The sequence below is a fragment of the Galeopterus variegatus genome, unplaced genomic scaffold (genome assembly GCF_000696425.1).
Source record: "Galeopterus variegatus unplaced genomic scaffold, G_variegatus-3.0.2 Scaffold241, whole genome shotgun sequence".
Lineage (NCBI taxonomy): Eukaryota > Metazoa > Chordata > Mammalia > Dermoptera > Cynocephalidae > Galeopterus > Galeopterus variegatus.
In genome coordinates this window covers 488,500-506,037 of record NW_007726352.1, presented here as the reverse complement: position 1 = coordinate 506,037, position 17,538 = coordinate 488,500, and the positions used below count along the sequence as shown (strand labels likewise).

The 17,538-nt window shown below is 39.8% G+C and overlaps 1 protein-coding gene across 3 annotated transcripts in view; it reads right to left on the bottom strand.

Annotated features, from left to right (window-relative positions):
* Nucleotides 1-17,538, bottom strand: part of EIF4ENIF1 (eukaryotic translation initiation factor 4E nuclear import factor 1) — a 47,341-nt gene that overhangs the window by 9,869 nt on the left and 19,934 nt on the right. For all 3 annotated transcript variants that reach the window (XM_008566420.1, XM_008566421.1, XM_008566418.1), the window contains exons 5-11: nt 15,854-16,140; nt 15,372-15,573; nt 10,587-10,762; nt 4,643-4,778; nt 4,253-4,432; nt 3,267-3,499; nt 194-265 (exon numbers count right to left, since the gene is read on the bottom strand). In XM_008566420.1, the coding sequence (XP_008564642.1) occupies nt 194-265; nt 3,267-3,499; nt 4,253-4,432; nt 4,643-4,778; nt 10,587-10,762; nt 15,372-15,573; nt 15,854-16,140 (1,286 nt within the window). The remainder of the gene's footprint in view (nt 1-193; nt 266-3,266; nt 3,500-4,252; nt 4,433-4,642; nt 4,779-10,586; nt 10,763-15,371; nt 15,574-15,853; nt 16,141-17,538) is intronic.

Genomic DNA, 17,538 nt, shown 5'->3' with positions numbered 1-17,538 from the left:
CATCTTTCTTGTCTGCCCCACCCCCCATTGAGATTAACAGCAACACAGAAGTATGTCAAGCTGTAATATCACATTCTTGATTGGCAGGCAACATGTGTCATTCTCTAAAGCCCAAAGCTGGACCACCACACAAAGCCAGTTCAGAAGACTACTGTTCAGGACTCTGAGGCCTCGGTATAAGATTGTGAAGTACCTGTAGGATGTTCTTAGAAACAGGTTGGCCTGGAATCTCAGCAGAGGACATCAAATGGCTTTCAAGATTTCGCTAAAAAAGTCAAAGGAAAACTGCTTTTAATCTTCTTAACACATTTAATTTGCATATTAATTGGGAACCACAAGAAAACATAAAACATTCTCTAGGGAGTTGACACATAACAGCAGAATGATGTTCAAGTCACAGAAAACTAATTTAGACTAATTTGTTCCACTCATCACACAGGTCCCAAAGATCTGGGAACAGAAAGATACAAAGTCCACTCAGAGATCCTCCCTATGTTAACTCTAGTCCATTTCCCCGTTTCTAACACTCTGATCAAAAGAAGGCAAAAAGAAAATGATGAAATTGGGGAGCACTTATTTGGTAAGAAGGTGCAAGTAAAAAATTTTGCTAATTTATAAATTTTAATTTGAGGCAACCCTTGCTACCCATTATCTTTAATAAGACTTATTTTTGTTCCTTCTCCACTCCCAATGCTTTACTTGACTATCCTTAAAAAGATTTATTGACCACATATGGTACTGAAAACCTAGTAAACAAAATGCAAGTTTGGCCAGAATTGTTATATTTCAGAGTTTCATATTTTAGGAAATTTAACTTTATTATTTTTAAACAAACTGTTCTAAAATAGTCTCATATGCAGGGCAAAATTCAAATCTTCCACTTTTTTGCTCTCTTAATGTAGCAGTGGTTGGTTTTACACAGCCAACTTGCATTCCCTCATGCACTTCACAACATCCCTGTGTCCATTCGGCTCTGCCAGAAGAAGTGCTTTCCTTGATATAGTTTCCATTCCACTAGACAGAGCTGTCAAGGTCCACAACAGTGTCCTTGGACATGACAAACAGCCCAAAGATACCCAAGGTTTTATTGTTGGTTTTGGAATTGGGACTGAATGCCAATGATTTTAATAAGCGATCTCCTTAAGAGAGATATAATTCCATCTAACAAAAACAAATTTAGTGAACTTTATACTACATGGCTTACTATATTTGGATGACAGAGTCTACAATTCAATTTATTTATGTGGCCGGTATGGGGATCTGAACCCATGACCTTGGTGTTATAAGGCTGCGCTCTAACTAGCTGAGCTAACCAGCCAGCCCTTACAATTTACTTTAAAATGGAGTTTAGATTGAACCAACATGTCTTATTTTGGGGATGACGCAATGTGACTGAACGTAAATGGAGGCAGATCAGAAAGAGTATGCATAATGCAGCAGTAGTAAAGACACAGATTTCAGAAGCAGACCATGTCTTAACATGCAAATTCTGCAATATTTTGGGACAACACCTGGTGTGCTTATTTCATTACTTTCCTTGTTGCTTGCTTTCCCAGGTTGAGTTTTTGTTAGTCTTTGCCTAGCCACTTGAATTATATCATCCATCCCTTTAGCAGGTATTTGAGACTCATTCTCTCAGCTGAAGCCACATAAACTTTAGAGCCTTAAAACCACAACATCAGGGCCGGCCCGGTGGCGCACTGGAGAGTGCGCCGCTTGGGAGTGCGGCGGCGCTCCCGCCGAGGGTTCGGATCCCATGTGGAGACCGGTTCCCGCTCACTGGCTGAGTGTGGTGCGGGCGCAACACCGTGGGTTGCAATCCCGTTGCCCGTCCCTGGTACGGGCACGACACCAAGGGTTGCGATCCCGTTACCGGTCAGTAAAAAAGACAAAAAAAAGGAAAACAAACAAAAAAACACAACATCAAATCAATTACTCTCACAATTCAGGGCCATTTGTGTTAAATTCTAGAATCATATCTGAAAATGTTCAAAAACATCAGGTGAACTGTCTGAATTCCCCTGCCTCCATTTCTTTAGTCACTCACACTATAAGAAAGAAGATAATTACACCACTGTAGTCAGTACCCACTAAGACACAAAATTAAGAGAACAGGTAGTTTACAATCTTTCAATCTGGTCCTCATTTGAAAGCATTTATATCTAATAATTCTTTGTATGGAAATAACTCTAAAGCAGTTTATAAGAATATTCTTCTATAACTGATATAATATAGTCAGAAGTAAGTCTACCTGATATGCTTCCTTTCACAGGTAGGTCAGTCTTGGCATTAAGACCAGGAATAATGGCACCTCAGTCTGACCCAGCAGATTGAAATCTCTATCACTAACTGTTGGTCAGAGAAGAAAGACTAAAAAAAGCAGTTGCCTCCCCGTTGTACAAAGCATAATGAATTAAACAGGTATTGTTTAATATACCTGTTTATACCTTGGCTGACTTGCAGTTCCCAGACAAGGAGGGGTCAGGAGAAAAGAGGCAAACTCAATTTGGTAAATTATAACTTAGCAACTAGAATAAGTCTTTGTTTATGTTTTTATTATTTAGACCTACTCTGCTTCCCCATCGCTTTGTATCAAGGGATAGCAATATTAACACATAGACCTTAGCTAAGAACTACTTTCTAAAAATTATGGCAAAGACCAGTATATGCTACACACCTGTATTTACAGACATGTAGTCACACTGTAATCTAACTTCATGACTCAAAGTTTTTTCTTTTTTTTAATTGGAGCCACAGCTCTTTCCTAGAATGCAATTGTCTTGAAAAATCCATCTCAGATATTTTACAAATGATTTGTATGACTGCTAACTGCCTAATCAAGAGAGCAAGTAATCCCAGGAATCTGGGAGTAACGAGAAGGTGTGAAAAGAAATATTTTACTATAAAAGTAGGTTAAGTTATATGAATTCAAGTAGCTGAATAAACTGAAAACTTTCTGTGGAGCTCATCCAAGAAGATAGTTTTATACTGTTTTTTAGCAGTGACAAAGTTATGCTGGTGTTGCGTAAGATCAAATCTTTCAATCTTTATGCCATCACCCACAATACATATATATTAGCCACAGGCTTGCTTTTTCTAGTGATAGCATACGGATAACTAAGGAACACACAAAAGCATCAAGGACCAAATGATTGCTAAGGAATTTCCAACTTTCTCAGAATGCCTTTTCAAAAATTTACCGTGGTGGGAAGTGGAATAGAAAAAAGGAAAAGGAGAAAAGGCCAGGGTTTGTGCCAAATACTTACACTGACTTTGGGCTGAGAAGGCAAAGTCCCACTTGCCTTCATGGTGCTCACTAGCTTGTTGAACGCAGTCATATCTCCATCTTTCTTGAGTTGTCGATTGCTGGTGACAGCACTCAGGGTCTCCTCTAAGTGTTCTGCCATGAAGGGAGTTGAATTCTTCACTTGCTGGTCCACTTTCAAGCCCTTGAGCCCTGCTTCTACCTCTTCCACTGAAAGCACAACCCCCGAATGTGCTGAAAAGTTGAGAAAGTCCAGGTTAAACCAAGCAAAGGGATATTTAGTAGGAATTCTCTTTGGCTACCATGATGGTTAAGGTGAAAAGAATTGATTTCATAATTAAAATGAGGCTATTAAAAAAGGGTGACAAAAATAGACAAACTGAAGACACTTAAAATCATAGCTGCTTAACACAAATAAGGCTATAATTGTGTACTTCGTAAGAGATGGCATAAACTGAACATGTTTAGATACTAGAAACTGGAGGACCACAGCCATGAGGTGCTATGCTTTCAAACTTGACAAGATCCTGCTGTGCATCCAGAAGGATATCTTATGATGAGTCTCCTGGAGACTTATTACCTGGGACAGAAAGCTCAACATGAGCAAAATTACTTACCTGCACTGTGATTATATCACTAACCTTTTACATCGAGGGCTTATAGCCTATGTAAGAACATGCTACATTGGGGCAAAGTTCTAACAAACTGGCAAGTTATGCTTGGGAAGACTAAAACATTCACTGGAATGTTATGATCAGACCCTAGGTTAAGAACTTGGAGGAAAAGTTCTTATCACAGGGCCCATGACCCACTGACTATCAGATTCTCAAAGAGGACGTTGCGTGATAAAATGTGTTTTAAGAATATTTAAAAAAACTCATCATAATGTGACTTTTGATGAAACAGCAGTATGCTAGAACCAATTGCCTTAAGACTGAACATCCAAACTTTTTTCAGATATCTAACACAGACTCTCAAAACACTTACAGCTCTCTTTAAGCTTTTCCTTATTTGCAGAAAGGCTAGAAAGAAGAGGTTTTAAATCCACTTTGGCTTTCTGTAGCATTTCTAAAATATCCACTTTATTTTCAGTATGGTCTTCCAATGGTATAGGAGCAAAATAATTCCCCGAGTTCTGTCCAGGAGAGAGGATGGCTTGCTCCAGACCTGAAATTACGAAGAAAAAAAAAATCATAATTAGTCCCAATAAAGCACAGAAACTTATCTTCAACAGTATTAAAAGGACACAAATTGAAGGCTTTTCAACATCCAGAGACCCTTTTGACCCTAATGAACCCCTGACTAATGAAAACAGAATGAATCATGTCAGAGAAAGCTCAAGTCTACATTCAAGGCCAGAATCTGAAGCAATTTTACCTGCGAGTCTTTCCAGCTCTTCATGTGGTGTTGACCCAAGACTGCTGGATCGGCTTCCTGATCGGCTAGGGTTAGAGAACCACCTACTGAACCGACTGGCAGAGACTGACCCTTCTCCCAAAACATCTTCTATCATCTAAAGGGAAAGACAAAAGGAGCTAAGATAATAGTTTCTATGTGACAAAAGGTCAGGTTAAAATTTTAAGAAAGGGTCACTTACTTTGAAACTTCCTTTCATGCTGCTAACCTAAAGGTAAATACTCTCAGAATTTGGGATTTTGAACACCTTTAATTTTTCTTCCCTTTCCTGGGTCATTTCTGAGTAATCCAATTTGGGCATAACCAACCATGTACTTTCTAAGCATATAAAAGCAAAGTCTCTACAACCCTGAAAGTGTTTTGGTTTTCTACCCTTTGTCTCATTAGAAAAATCCATGTATCACTGAATGTTCTCAGAGGACATAGCTTCAAAATCAAAATCAGCACCAGAGTGAAGCATTCCACTGTCAAACTGATGAATGGCCTTTCAACTAAACACCAAATATGAAGAACTGATGAAAGAAAACCCTTGTTTCCAACTTAGTGGTCTCAAGGTAGTAATGAACATGAAATTCAATCCTTACAATTTCAGGAGCCAAAAGCTAAAAAAAAAAAACAAAGAGTTCATAAAGATCATAATTCCAAGTCAAAGTTTACAAACTGTCAGAATGTGAAAGGTGTAAAATTGTAACTGATCTCTAATTTCTGTTTGAGCTTAATGGAGAGTTTTCAGGTGTTTGTTTTCTTTCAAATCAGACCTCCATAGTTTTGGTTTAATAACAAGGGCAATTAAATGATGCACTATGATCAGAATTAATTTCATCACTATTTCATAATAGTAATTTCTACTGCCCATCTTTCTTAAAAGCTAGATTTAAGCATTTTTTTAAAAATGAACTTTCAGTTCTAACATGTCATAAATCCATTTAAATATCTAAATGGATCTTTCTGTAGTATTCTTATCAATATTTATAGAAGATAAAGCAAATCTAAAAATGAGGCACATCCTTGAAAATAAGGCCTATACTTTTACTTCTATACCACTGATAAACAGAAAACATGTTTTTCCAACAACTGGTACATAGATGACAGAATTAGTATTAGTAACTTTGTTTCATTTGTATCTGAAGTCTGGAACCCACAGTTCCCAGCCAAAGTTCAGCAGGGGAAGGTTAAATTTATTTTTTGTTCTTATCTGAAAGAATGTTTTCATAATCCATACACAAACTAAGCTACAAAATACTTCTCTTGAAGGGATTTTAGTTTGAGACCCTAATCCGATTATTGTTTCTAGAACTATTTTCAGAGGAATTATTAGTACAGTGTCAATTACATTCCAGTTGTAGACTCTCACACCTTAAGGAATGCTAACTTACAAGTGCACTAATTTTGCATTAATTAAAGTAGAAGAGAAGCATTAGGAGTGATGTCTGAAATACTGGGGATTGCGCCTAAAATACAATCGTCTTAATGATAACAGAAATTATAAGAGAACTAAAAGCCAGAGTTATTTAAAATGTTTCAATGTTGAAAAGAGTTTGAAATTTTACAAATAGCAAAAATGATGGCTTTGCATTTTAACACCTTTTATTTCCTCTGATCATGCTGCATAGGAAAAGATACACAGAAAGGATATGAAAAAGCAAAGAACAAGAATAAAGTATCCAGACATTTTCTAAAGATATTAAAGTGTTGAGAAAGTCATTTCCATATTTTGATCAGTGACCAACTTTGTTTCTGCTGGAGAAGTTTTATTATAGCTAAAGCACAATTAAAGAGTAGAAACAGAGTTACTTTTATGCACATTTAGTGGATATACTAATTTCAAGAAACTAAAGCATTTTAAACCCAAAAAGAACCTTAAGAGTTTATCTAGTCAATTATTTTTACTACAGAGCAACCTGGGATACTCTTAACAGCAGTGCCTCCCTCCTGTATCTTGGTACAGGAAATGGAGACCTGCACCCACAGTTCTGACTTCTTGGTCAGGGCATCCTCTGCTATATCCTTGTCAGCCATGAGCTGATCGAGAAGATGAGCCTGGGAACTATATTCTGGTATCTCAGCTGCCCTTACCACAGTAGATTTTTAATACCATTTTTAAGGTAACCTATATGATTATTAGTGTGGTCCTTCAAACAAATGTCATTTAGACAAGTCATACCCTCAGATTCATAATGTTCTGATGATCAAGGCCAGCCTGTGGCTCACTTGGGAGAGTGTAGTGCTGATAACAACAAAGCCATAGTTTCGGATCCCGTATAGGGATGGCCGGTTATCTCACTTGGGAGAGCATGGTGCTGACAACAGCAAGTCAAGGGTTAAGATCCCCTTACCGGTCATCTTTAAAAAAAAAAAAAAAAAAAAAAGAATCTGATGATCAAACAGATATAAACTATTATTGCTCTGACAATTATTTTATTGATCAATGCTTGATCTTATTACTTTCTACTTTTATAAAAATATATTTTTAGGGGCCGGCCCGGTGGCGCACTGGATAGTGCGCCGCTATCTTATTACTTTCTACTTTTATAAAAATATATTTTTAGGGGCCGGCCCGGTGGCGCACTGGATAGTGCGCCGCTATCTTATTACTTTCTACTTTTATAAAAATATATTTTTAGGGGCCGGCCCGGTGGCGCACTGGATAGTGCGCCGCTATCTTATTACTTTCTACTTTTATAAAAATATATTTTTAGGGGCCGGCCCGGTGGCGCACTGGATAGTGCGCCGCTATCTTATTACTTTCTACTTTTATAAAAATATATTTTTAGGGGCCGGCCCGGTGGCGCACTGGATAGTGCGCCGCTATCTTATTACTTTCTACTTTTATAAAAATATATTTTTAGGGGCCGGCCCGGTGGCGCACTGGATAGTGCGCCGCTCATCCCTATATGGGATCCGAACCCAGGGCCTTGGTGTTATCAGCACCACATTCTCCCGAGTGAGCCACGGGCCGGCCCCTGTTTGGAGTTCTAATGAATACATTTAAGGCTATACATTTTTTTCTGAGCATACTTTTGATTACATCGTATATGTATATATGAGGGTACTTCAAAAAGTTTATGAAAAAATGGAATTAAAAGATAATACAAAAAAAGAAAAAGATAACATCCTATGAATTTCTGAAGACCACTTGTGTGCATGTATATTTGTTTTTCATTACTTGTTGTGTTTCCTCTGCTAGAAATTAAGCTCTATGAGGACAGGAAGTTTATTTTGTTTACTATTATAACCTCAGTTCCTATAACAGTGTTCAGAACTCAGAGTTGCTAGATAAATATTTCTAAGTGAAATGAATGAATACATTATTTGAAATTTCCTTTGTGGCACAGTATATGGTTAAGTTATATAAAAGAAAGTGTATTCTCAGTTTTGTTATAAAGTTCTGCTTATAGCTATTAATACCCAAAATTTATAGAGCTTACTAAGTGTCAAGTACTGTTTTAAGCACTTTATACTTGTCAGTTGATAGTCAAATCCTCTACAGTTTTTTTTTTTTTTTGGTGCTGGCTGGTATGGAGATCCAAACTGTTGACCTTGGTGTTACAAGGCTGCACTCTCACCAACTGAACTAACTGGCCAGCCCGTATATAGCCTTTCTTTCTTATTTTTCCCAATTGATTGGTCATTTCTGAGCATTGTGTATAAGAGTTCAGCTGGTTACATAGCACAATTAGAGCACCTGTTTTTATTGATCCCAGTTTTGTTTTTAAGTGCATCTACTGTAGAATGCATACCTTAATGAGTAGTACCTCCATGAAAAACATGGAGACAGACTTCCTGATCTAGAACTGACTGATGAGCATTACCAAGTTTTGGTTGGAGGTGAGGGTCAAAGGATAAGATGGTACTGAGTCACTATTCCTCCCTTTTATGCTTCAGAGGCAGTATAACTGTGGGGAGTTAACAGCAGAAACTCTTAACTGAAATGGTATAAATTAGAATTCAGTTTCTACCACTTACTAGCTGTGACTTTGGGGAAGTTATCTAAACTATGTGCCTGTTCCCTCCTCTGTAAAATGAAACAGTAGTAATCTAATATATAAGGGATTGTGAAGATTAAATGACTTACTGGAAGTAAATCCTGAAAAAAACAGCACTGTATGCATGTTACCTTTCATTGTTAAAAGTTTAGGCTTAGCATTAAGCTTGGATTAAAGTGAATTCTTCCTCTGCCTAGGCACACAGGTGAGTTTCACAGTGTTCACATTTGGAGCCAAGTACAGGTCTCTAAATTTTGACCTTCTGCTGTGAAACTTTCTACAGATTTCCATCTGTATTCTAAGAGAATGAAAAAAGTCACTAAGCAGTTGATGTAAAAATAAAAATTATTGTACCCTCAAAAGTTAAGAAATTGAGAGGACAACTCAGCTTGACATCAGGTAAATAATGCTCACATCTGTATGTGACCCAAAGCACCAATGGCTAGAAGACTGAAAGTAAGGTATCTGGCTAGGAGACTTAAAATTGCTGCTAGACCTTTAGGAATAAAAATAAGCAGACAGGTGCCACAGATGATTTGGAGTGCACTCCACATGCTCCCAAACAGTGCTATATAGACAAGTATGGTCTAGGACAATGCTGGTCTGCATGGAGTTAAGTTTAGAAAGTGAGAGTAAATGCTTAGAAACATTTATAGCAATCTGGTATTGCTGTGACATTTGTCCTTTATACACTAAAACATAGGTCTTCAGTGGAGTGGAAATAAAACCTGATCCCTTACCACAGAGAATTTAAGAAGTACTGCCCTTGAACTCACCTTTGTGGCCTTGTACCTCTCAGTGCTGTACAGTGCCTACTCATGTATTCTGGGTGGCCAGCTGGGTGTAGGAGAACAGGTAAATGACAAAGAGGACAGGCCAATGTTGCCTGCTCTGTTGAGCTCAGTTATGTCTGCTCACTCAGCAATCAAACATGCAGTAGTTATGTTTAAGAAGCACAGTCATTTAAGTTAAATTCTATGAGCCACCAATTCTAAAGGACTGGTCAACTAGTATATGTGGTATTGTAAATGGGACATCTAGAGCATAATAGATTTTTTTAGCCATTTTTTTTTTTTTTTTAAAGATGACTGGTAAGGGGATCTTAACCCTTGACTTGGTGTTGTCAGCACCACGCTCTCCCAAGTGAGCTAACCGGCCATCCCTATGTAGGGATCCGAACCCGCGGCCTTGGTGTTATTAGCACCGCACTCTCCCAAGTGAGCCACGGGACAGCCCCAAATTGTTTTTTAAGTTCTATTTTATTATTATAGTTCTATGCATTCTTTCAGCACCTTCTGAAAAACCTCATTTCTATGTGCACAGACCACAGTTCTATCTCTTCTCCAAAAATTTGGTGAGGCTGTACTAATCCATAAATGCTAAAGGGGCAGAAGCAAGGGCAGGTAGCAACTGAAGATTTAGGGAAAGCTTGCCGTTCCTACTTTAAAAGTCCAGAAAGACTAGACCTCAAGAACTTAACGGCAACACAGAGTATCCCAAGTTCCTTTTCACTACAGGTTTTTGGAACTATTACATCACTAAAGGTACCACACCTAACCAGACAGCCTTTCCCAAGGAATGCAGGTCAGCGTGACACCAATCACCAGTTATAAAGTCATCTTCACAGTAAATCTTTCCAACAAATAACTAAAAATAAAAGGAGACAATGTTATATCTGAAGAATTTTTAGTCTAATACCACTAGCCTAGAAAAAGTTAACCTGGTACAGAATTCTCATTTAGTTATTTCCATTAAGCCTCTCAAAACAAAGCCAACAAAAATTTAAATATTTAAGAATAAAGGCCAAAACCCCCTAAAGCATCTAGCAAAACACTTTAAAAGAGGTATCTTAAGTACTCAGGTCAAATTTAAATATATAGTTGCTCCATCCACATTTACAAGTGTGTTGCTACACTCACCGAAGCCAAGCATGGCACCTTATCAAGGTTAAAGAACTCATTAAAGTCAAATTCTCCTGGGGACTGCTCAGGCAAGACGGTATCCCTTGGCACTTCCTGATCAGCAGCAGGCTCCTGTGCAAGGATGACCTCCACCTCATCCTCTTCAGCCACTCCTCCATTGCACTCGACTATGCCTGAAAGCAAAACCAGATCAAAAACAGTCTAATCAAGAGAACCACTCCAGTTTCATTCTGTGGCCTCAGCCATCAACACACATGCAGAAGAGTCACTTTGAAAGACTTCTTGTGCAGGTACTGCACATGCAGGAGTAAAACAGCTCCCCCCCTCCACCTGCCCCGACGTGGGAGCCAGAGGAGGAACAAAAGCCTTATTAACAAGCCAGAACACCAACATGATAGAGGAAAGATTATGGTTCCCCCCTCCTAAGTAGTTCAAGTTTTCTCCTTTTTTTTTTTTTTTTTTTTTTGTCTCTTTTTTCGTGTCCGGCAACGGACCGCAACCCTCAGTGTCGCGCCCGCACCGGACCGGGACCAGCAACGGGATCGCAACCCTCGGTGCTGCGCCTGCCCCTCGCTCAGCCAGTGAGCGGGAACCGGTCTGTATGTGGGATCCGAACCCTCGACGGGAGCGCCGCCGCGCTTCCCAGCCACCGGGCCGGCCCGTAGTTCAAGTTTTCTATAGGGTAGTGGTTCTTTTACTAACAGGAAATCTTTTTGGAAGACACAGTCTTTTCAAGTCTCTTAGACTGCTTAAATTTTAACTTGGCTCTGCCTTTACCCATGCACCTGTACTACTACTTTAAGTCAGGGTTCAGCAACCTAAGGTATTTATGTGAAACCTGGTATGAGTGCAATTTTCACTTGCCTACAGGTTGGTTGCAGCTCATCCTTCAAGGCAAGGTTCAAATGTTACCTCCTCTGGGAAGCCTGCCCTGCCTATCCATTTTTGCCCTACCCAGTAAAATTAACTGCTGCCTTCTCTATCTGTAATCCTTGCTTTACCTTGCAGAGTACTTATACTGTATAGTAATTCTCTGGTGAGACTGAGCACTCTGAGGTCAAGTAACCCGATCCAATCAGGTTTATCTTACTCTATAGTGCCAGGTATACTTAAAACTCAGTAGTGTTCCATTGTTTTTAGGTTCTAACATTTAAGGCATCTAACATGTTAGTTTTAGCCAGAGTATGGGGAAAATCATTTGAAAGTCCTTTAAAAAGAGAGGAAGGAAAAAAAAAAAAAAAAAAAAGCACTGAGAAATACTAGGCATTCAACATTTTTATTTGAAGAACATTACTCCTAAAGCCCCACCCTACAAAAGCACTATAAAAGAACTACCTGTAGTTTCAAGATCACGGCAGACACAAAGTCCTCTTGCAAGGGTTTAAAAAAAAAAAAAAAAAAAAAGGCACCAAAGCCTGCACTTTTCCCTTCTCAAAAGTCCCCAACAATTACTGCAATCTTGTTATCAATCAGCCAAAACATTCTAGACCAAGAGAAGCTGAATGCTAATTTATGCTTTCATTCCAATAATGCTCCAGAAAGACAGTAAAGGAGGGAATACAGCAGCTGAAACATTAAGTGGCTTGCTTACCCAAGGTCTCGATACTAGCAAGCAGCAGAACGTTCAGGTCTAGGACAGCCCCCAGTGCTCTTCCACACCACACTGTGCATGTAAGGTAGCACTGCTCCTCCATAGGGATGCCTGCCACCTAACAACCCTGAGTCTTCAGAGGGTCTAAAGCAACCAGTGAGACACACATCTGTGAGCCATGGACAAGGCAATGGGCAGTCTCTCCAGTGGGTCTGCATACACTTACTGTCAGCCACCATTAGCAAATGCTATTCCTTAAAGACGGACAAAGTAAAATGACTGCTTCGGTGGAGGAATGATCCCCACTATACAGACAAAGAAACTGAGCCTTAGAAAAAGTAAACAACTTAATAATCTTATCAATGCCAAGTTGTGTCCTTTACCACTAAAGCGGTGCTCCTCTCTACCCATTTTATCCACCAGAACTGCCTGCCTACTTTAGGACAAGGAGCAGACATTTTTGCTGCAATTGTTGTTTCCCAATTTAAGGATGAGAGCCAGAAGAAATGGTCTGTACTTTGCTCATACATTTACAAAAGAAACTTTAATATTTCACCAATTCATTTTTATTTTATGTTGAGATGAGACATCTCTTAACAGATGACTATCTTTGCAAGAGTGTCCCACATGCAATTTTATTTTATTTATTTATTTTTTTCTTAAAGATGACCGGTAAGGGGATCTTAACCCTTGACTTGGTGTTGTCAGCACCACGCTCAGCCAGTGAGCAAACCGGCCATCCCTATACGGGATCCGAACCCATAGCCTTGGTGTTATCAGCACCACACTCTCCCGAGTGAGCCACTGGCCAGCCCCCACATGCAATTTTATTCCAGCTTCGAGTTCACAGGAAAACAGATTGGGCCTGATAACTGAGAGTAGGTACTAGTGTGTGGGCAAATGCACTAGAAGACGGACAAATACAACTGGCCAATTATTATCATAGAGCCAAAAGCCAGGATGCAGGTAAAGCTAACTAAGAGCAAGTTTTATTACATTTCAGAATGAGCGTATACTTTCATTAGAGAGGATGAAAACTAAAAAAAATTTTCTTTTAGTCACTGGAGGGTTTTTAACATTTTTCCCTTCTATGTAATTTTTTTTTTCCTGGTTATAAGTGTAACACACAGTCAAACTGTTTTACTCACCACCATATAAACACATCACGTAACACTGGGCCCTGTAAAGAGTGGGTGCTCAAAATATATCAGTTTTCAAATCATGCAGGCAAGGAACATGTTTGTCTTGTTCACTGCTATACTCCCAGCACTAGTATGTGCCCACAGAGAACTGCTCCATAATAAGCTCAGTGGAACGCCAGAATACAGACCCAAAAATGGACTAATAGATACTCATTGTACCTTTCCCTGCAGATAAGTATCAACCACTTGGGCTTGTTCAACTCATTTCATTCTTGCAGTTAAGATAACATTAATGGATACTTATTTTTTTTATATGAGCACATCAAAAAATTCATTGAAACATAATTAAAAGATTATAAGAATCTTTCTATGAACATTCTTAAGCACCGTTATACAGGAGCTAGAACAGCCCAGGGACCTTTTGCGATTAACTAATGGGGTGAGCCAACACCTCTGGAATCTACTTGAGGCTCTGCCATGTAACCCATGTGATAGGGTCTCGTGCTATCCCCTTTCCAGGCCTCAGTCTCTCCCTGCATTTGTAAGGTGTGGAGGTGCCACTACTGAACTATCTTACTCCTGGCTCCTCTACTTGTTGATACAAGAATGGTTGAAATTCAGATTTTATCTCAGTTAAGAAAAACCTGTGTTTTTCTCACCAGAAGCCTGATTTTTATCATTAAGTGAAAAGCCACACTTGTTGGTGATGCTTTAGTCTAATTTAGAAGGAGACAAAGGCATATCTCAAAGGCAATTTTATAGCAAAGTCTCCCAAGTTATCTGCCAGTTTCCTGCATCACCCTAGGAATGTGTGACAGCACAAAGATAATGGTAATATCTACTGTATTTTAAAGACTTTACAAAAAAAAAGTAATAGGATTTTTTTCCTTTTCTCTCTTTCTAAAGTTCTGCTAGCTTATTTCTGCTTAAATTTGTCTTAACTTTATTTTAAGGTGGCACTGATTATTCACTTATGTATTAAAATAGCTTTCCCTTTTGTTGCCTAGTATCTGCCAAAGCTTTTTTCCAACTAAACTTGAAGGCTGGAAGGAACTAGAACTTACTGAGTATTTACTGAGTACGTGCCCACTAGAGGCAGAGCTCTGATGTGTACACTTGATCTTCAATGCTAAAAGTAACACTTCAAGTTATGGCAGGCATTGTCTTTATGTTAAAAAGAAATAAGCCCACCATTCAAGATTTTGTCAAAGACTATCCTTTTTTCTAAGCAGCAGCCCCAGTATTTAAACCCAGGCTAGCCCACCTGGCTCTTCACTATGGCTCTGCACTGCCTCTTCCCAAGACCATCAGTCCAGGGCTGGCCACCTCAGAGCCAGGTCACTGGCATGAAAACGACTGGCTGCAGACCAATGGTCCCCCATTCTGCACCAGGCACTTCACATACATTAGCTCTGGCTCCTTCAGTTTAGCAAGGGAGATACCTGACCTTATCTTACAGCTAAGAAAATTAAGTTTGAGAGAAGGCAAGTCACAAATAATTGACCTGGGAAGGTCTAACATCATGATGTAGAAGGTGGGCTCTGAAGCCCAAGAGCATTTTGTTCAACTCCCAACTGCACTACTTACTTTGCCAGTAATCACAGATAAGTCACGTAAGCCCTCCAAGTCTCCTCCATTTGCTCATTTATGAAATGGCATAAAAGTACCTATACTACACAGGGTAGTTAGGAGTAGGAGGATTGTATAGACAAAACACCACTGTATCCAGTACGTAATTACTTGATAAATAAGACCCCTCATTATTTCTACCATATGTTTATCTTTGGGGAATCCTTTCATGTACATAGTGCTCTTACAGGGTAATGTGAGACTTTTTTTGTTTAGCATGACAGGCAGAATAAGTTGAGGAGAAAGTAGAATCTACACTTCGTGAATTCTCACTTAGGAAGCAGTTTTAAAATCAGGCTGCAACATTAAAAACTTGCCATTGCCTAACAATTGGTATCCATTCCTAAGTGTACAATTAAGCCAATAATAATCACATTTTATTTTAAAACAGTGAACTCTCCTCCAAAAGTCTGTGCTGACCTTCCTTCACAGAGGCTGTCCGTCGCCTTGTTCTTTTTCTTCCTTTGTGATCTTCTTCTAGTATCTTATCATCAAAACCAGTCAGTTCAATGGTTTCAGACTGACTTGTGGGTCCAGCTGAGAACCATTCTGGTTCTTCTTCTGTGTAAGAATCATTTCTTTTACGTTCACCAAAGACACGCTTACTATCACCAAACTCCCTCTGGAAAAGTAAAGAAAAAGCAAGATTAAAAAAAAAATTCTAATCAAGGCATTTCTATTTCAGTCAAGGTGTTCATGAGTTAAATAATGCTCAATAGTGAAATGAAGGTAACTGTGCTGTAGACTTGAAGCCTATCACCATGTCCTCTACCCAGTTCTATTTTTCCCTGTCTGGTTTAAGAGTGGGTTGTATTCATCCAGACACTCAAAGTAATCAGTATAAATGAAGTGAATATCAAGTTCCCCAGCACATGAGGTACCAAAAGACTTAGAAGACAAACCCTGAATCGCTTGTCCTTGTAGTCCCTCTCACGGTCTCTGTCTCTCAAGTCCCGCAAGTCCTTATCACTAAGACGGTGATCCTTCTCAAAAGTCCGGGCAGAGATTATCCTCCCACTGCCAATCCTACGTCCACCAAGCAGGCGAAGGCCATCACTGTCTTTCTCCAATGGACTTCCTGAGTGCCGGGAGCTGACAGCAGCTGTCACATGGCAGCCCCCTCCAAAGCTTCGTCTCTGTGGGCTGAGAACAACATCTAAGTCGTCTTCTTTCACTCGTTCTCGTGGATCTGAAAAGATGCAGGAAAGAGAAAGTTAAGCGAACCAATAAGGGTGTCTTTCTTGTCTTGGTGGTATGTCCAAGACTGCTGAAAGGGAGGATTAGAAAAGAACCATCACTGGGCCGGCCCGGTGGCGCACTGGATAGTGCGCCGCTTGGGAAGCGCGGCGGCGCTCCCGTCCGAGGGTTCGGATCCCACATACAGACCGGTTCCCGCTCACTGGCTGAGCGAGGCGCGGGAGCAACACCGAGGCTTGCGATCCCGTTGCCGGTCCCCGGTCCGGTACGGGGGCAACACTGAGGGTTGTGATCCGTTGCCGGACACGGAAAAAAGACAAAAAAAAAAAAAAAAGAAAAGAACCATCACTGGGCCGGCCCGGTGGCGCACTGGATAGTGCGCCGCTTGGGAAGCGCGGCGGCGCTCCCGTCCGAGGGTTCGGATCCCACATACAGACCGGTTCCCGCTCACTGGCTGAGCGAGGCGCGGGAGCAACACCGAGGCTTGCGATCCCGTTGCCGGTCCCCGGTCCGGTACGGGGGCAACACTGAGGGTTGTGATCCGTTGCCGGACACGGAAAAAAGACAAAAAAAAAAAAAAAAGAAAAGAACCATCACTAAAATTAAGCTTATCGACAGATTCAGAGTAACATGTATATTGCATATTTATTTTTTTGGTCTTTTTTGTGACCGGTAAGGGGATCGCAACCCTTGGTGTGGTGTCGCCCGCACCACACTCAGCCAGTGAGCGCACCAGCCATTCCTATATAGGATCCAAACCCGCAGCGGGAGCGTCATTGTGCTCCCAGCGCCGCACTCTCCCGAGTGCGCCACGGGGTTGGCCCGTATATTGCATATTTAAATACAACTGAAATTTTTGCTTTTTCTCTTTGGAGCAATAAATGTACTTCTTAATAAATGATTTTCCATGATTAGTCTTTGCAATGCCTTTATTTTGACTTGAGTCCTTATCTACACAATTATTAACAAATGTTTTGTCAACTAATAAACTACAGTAGGTGTATTTGAAGAAATAGCTGCTTAAAAAGTTAAAGTGTCTCTTCAACAAATGGTATCAAACAGCTGGATATCCATACACAAAAAAAATGAACTTGAATCTGGATCACAAATCTAAATGTAAAACCTAAAACTGTAAAACTTCTAGAAGAAAACATAGGAGGAAATCTTTGTGGCACTGGGTTAAGGACAGTTTTCTTAGCATGACACCAAAAGCATGATCCATTTAAAAAAAAACAAAACTGACAAACTGGGCTTGATCAAAATTTAAAACTTCTGCTCTTTGAAAGACACTGTTTAGACAAGCCACAGAGTGGGATAAAATATTTCAAAGCATATTTTTGATAAAGGACCCGTACCTAGAACACATTAAAAAAAACTCAGTAATAAAAAG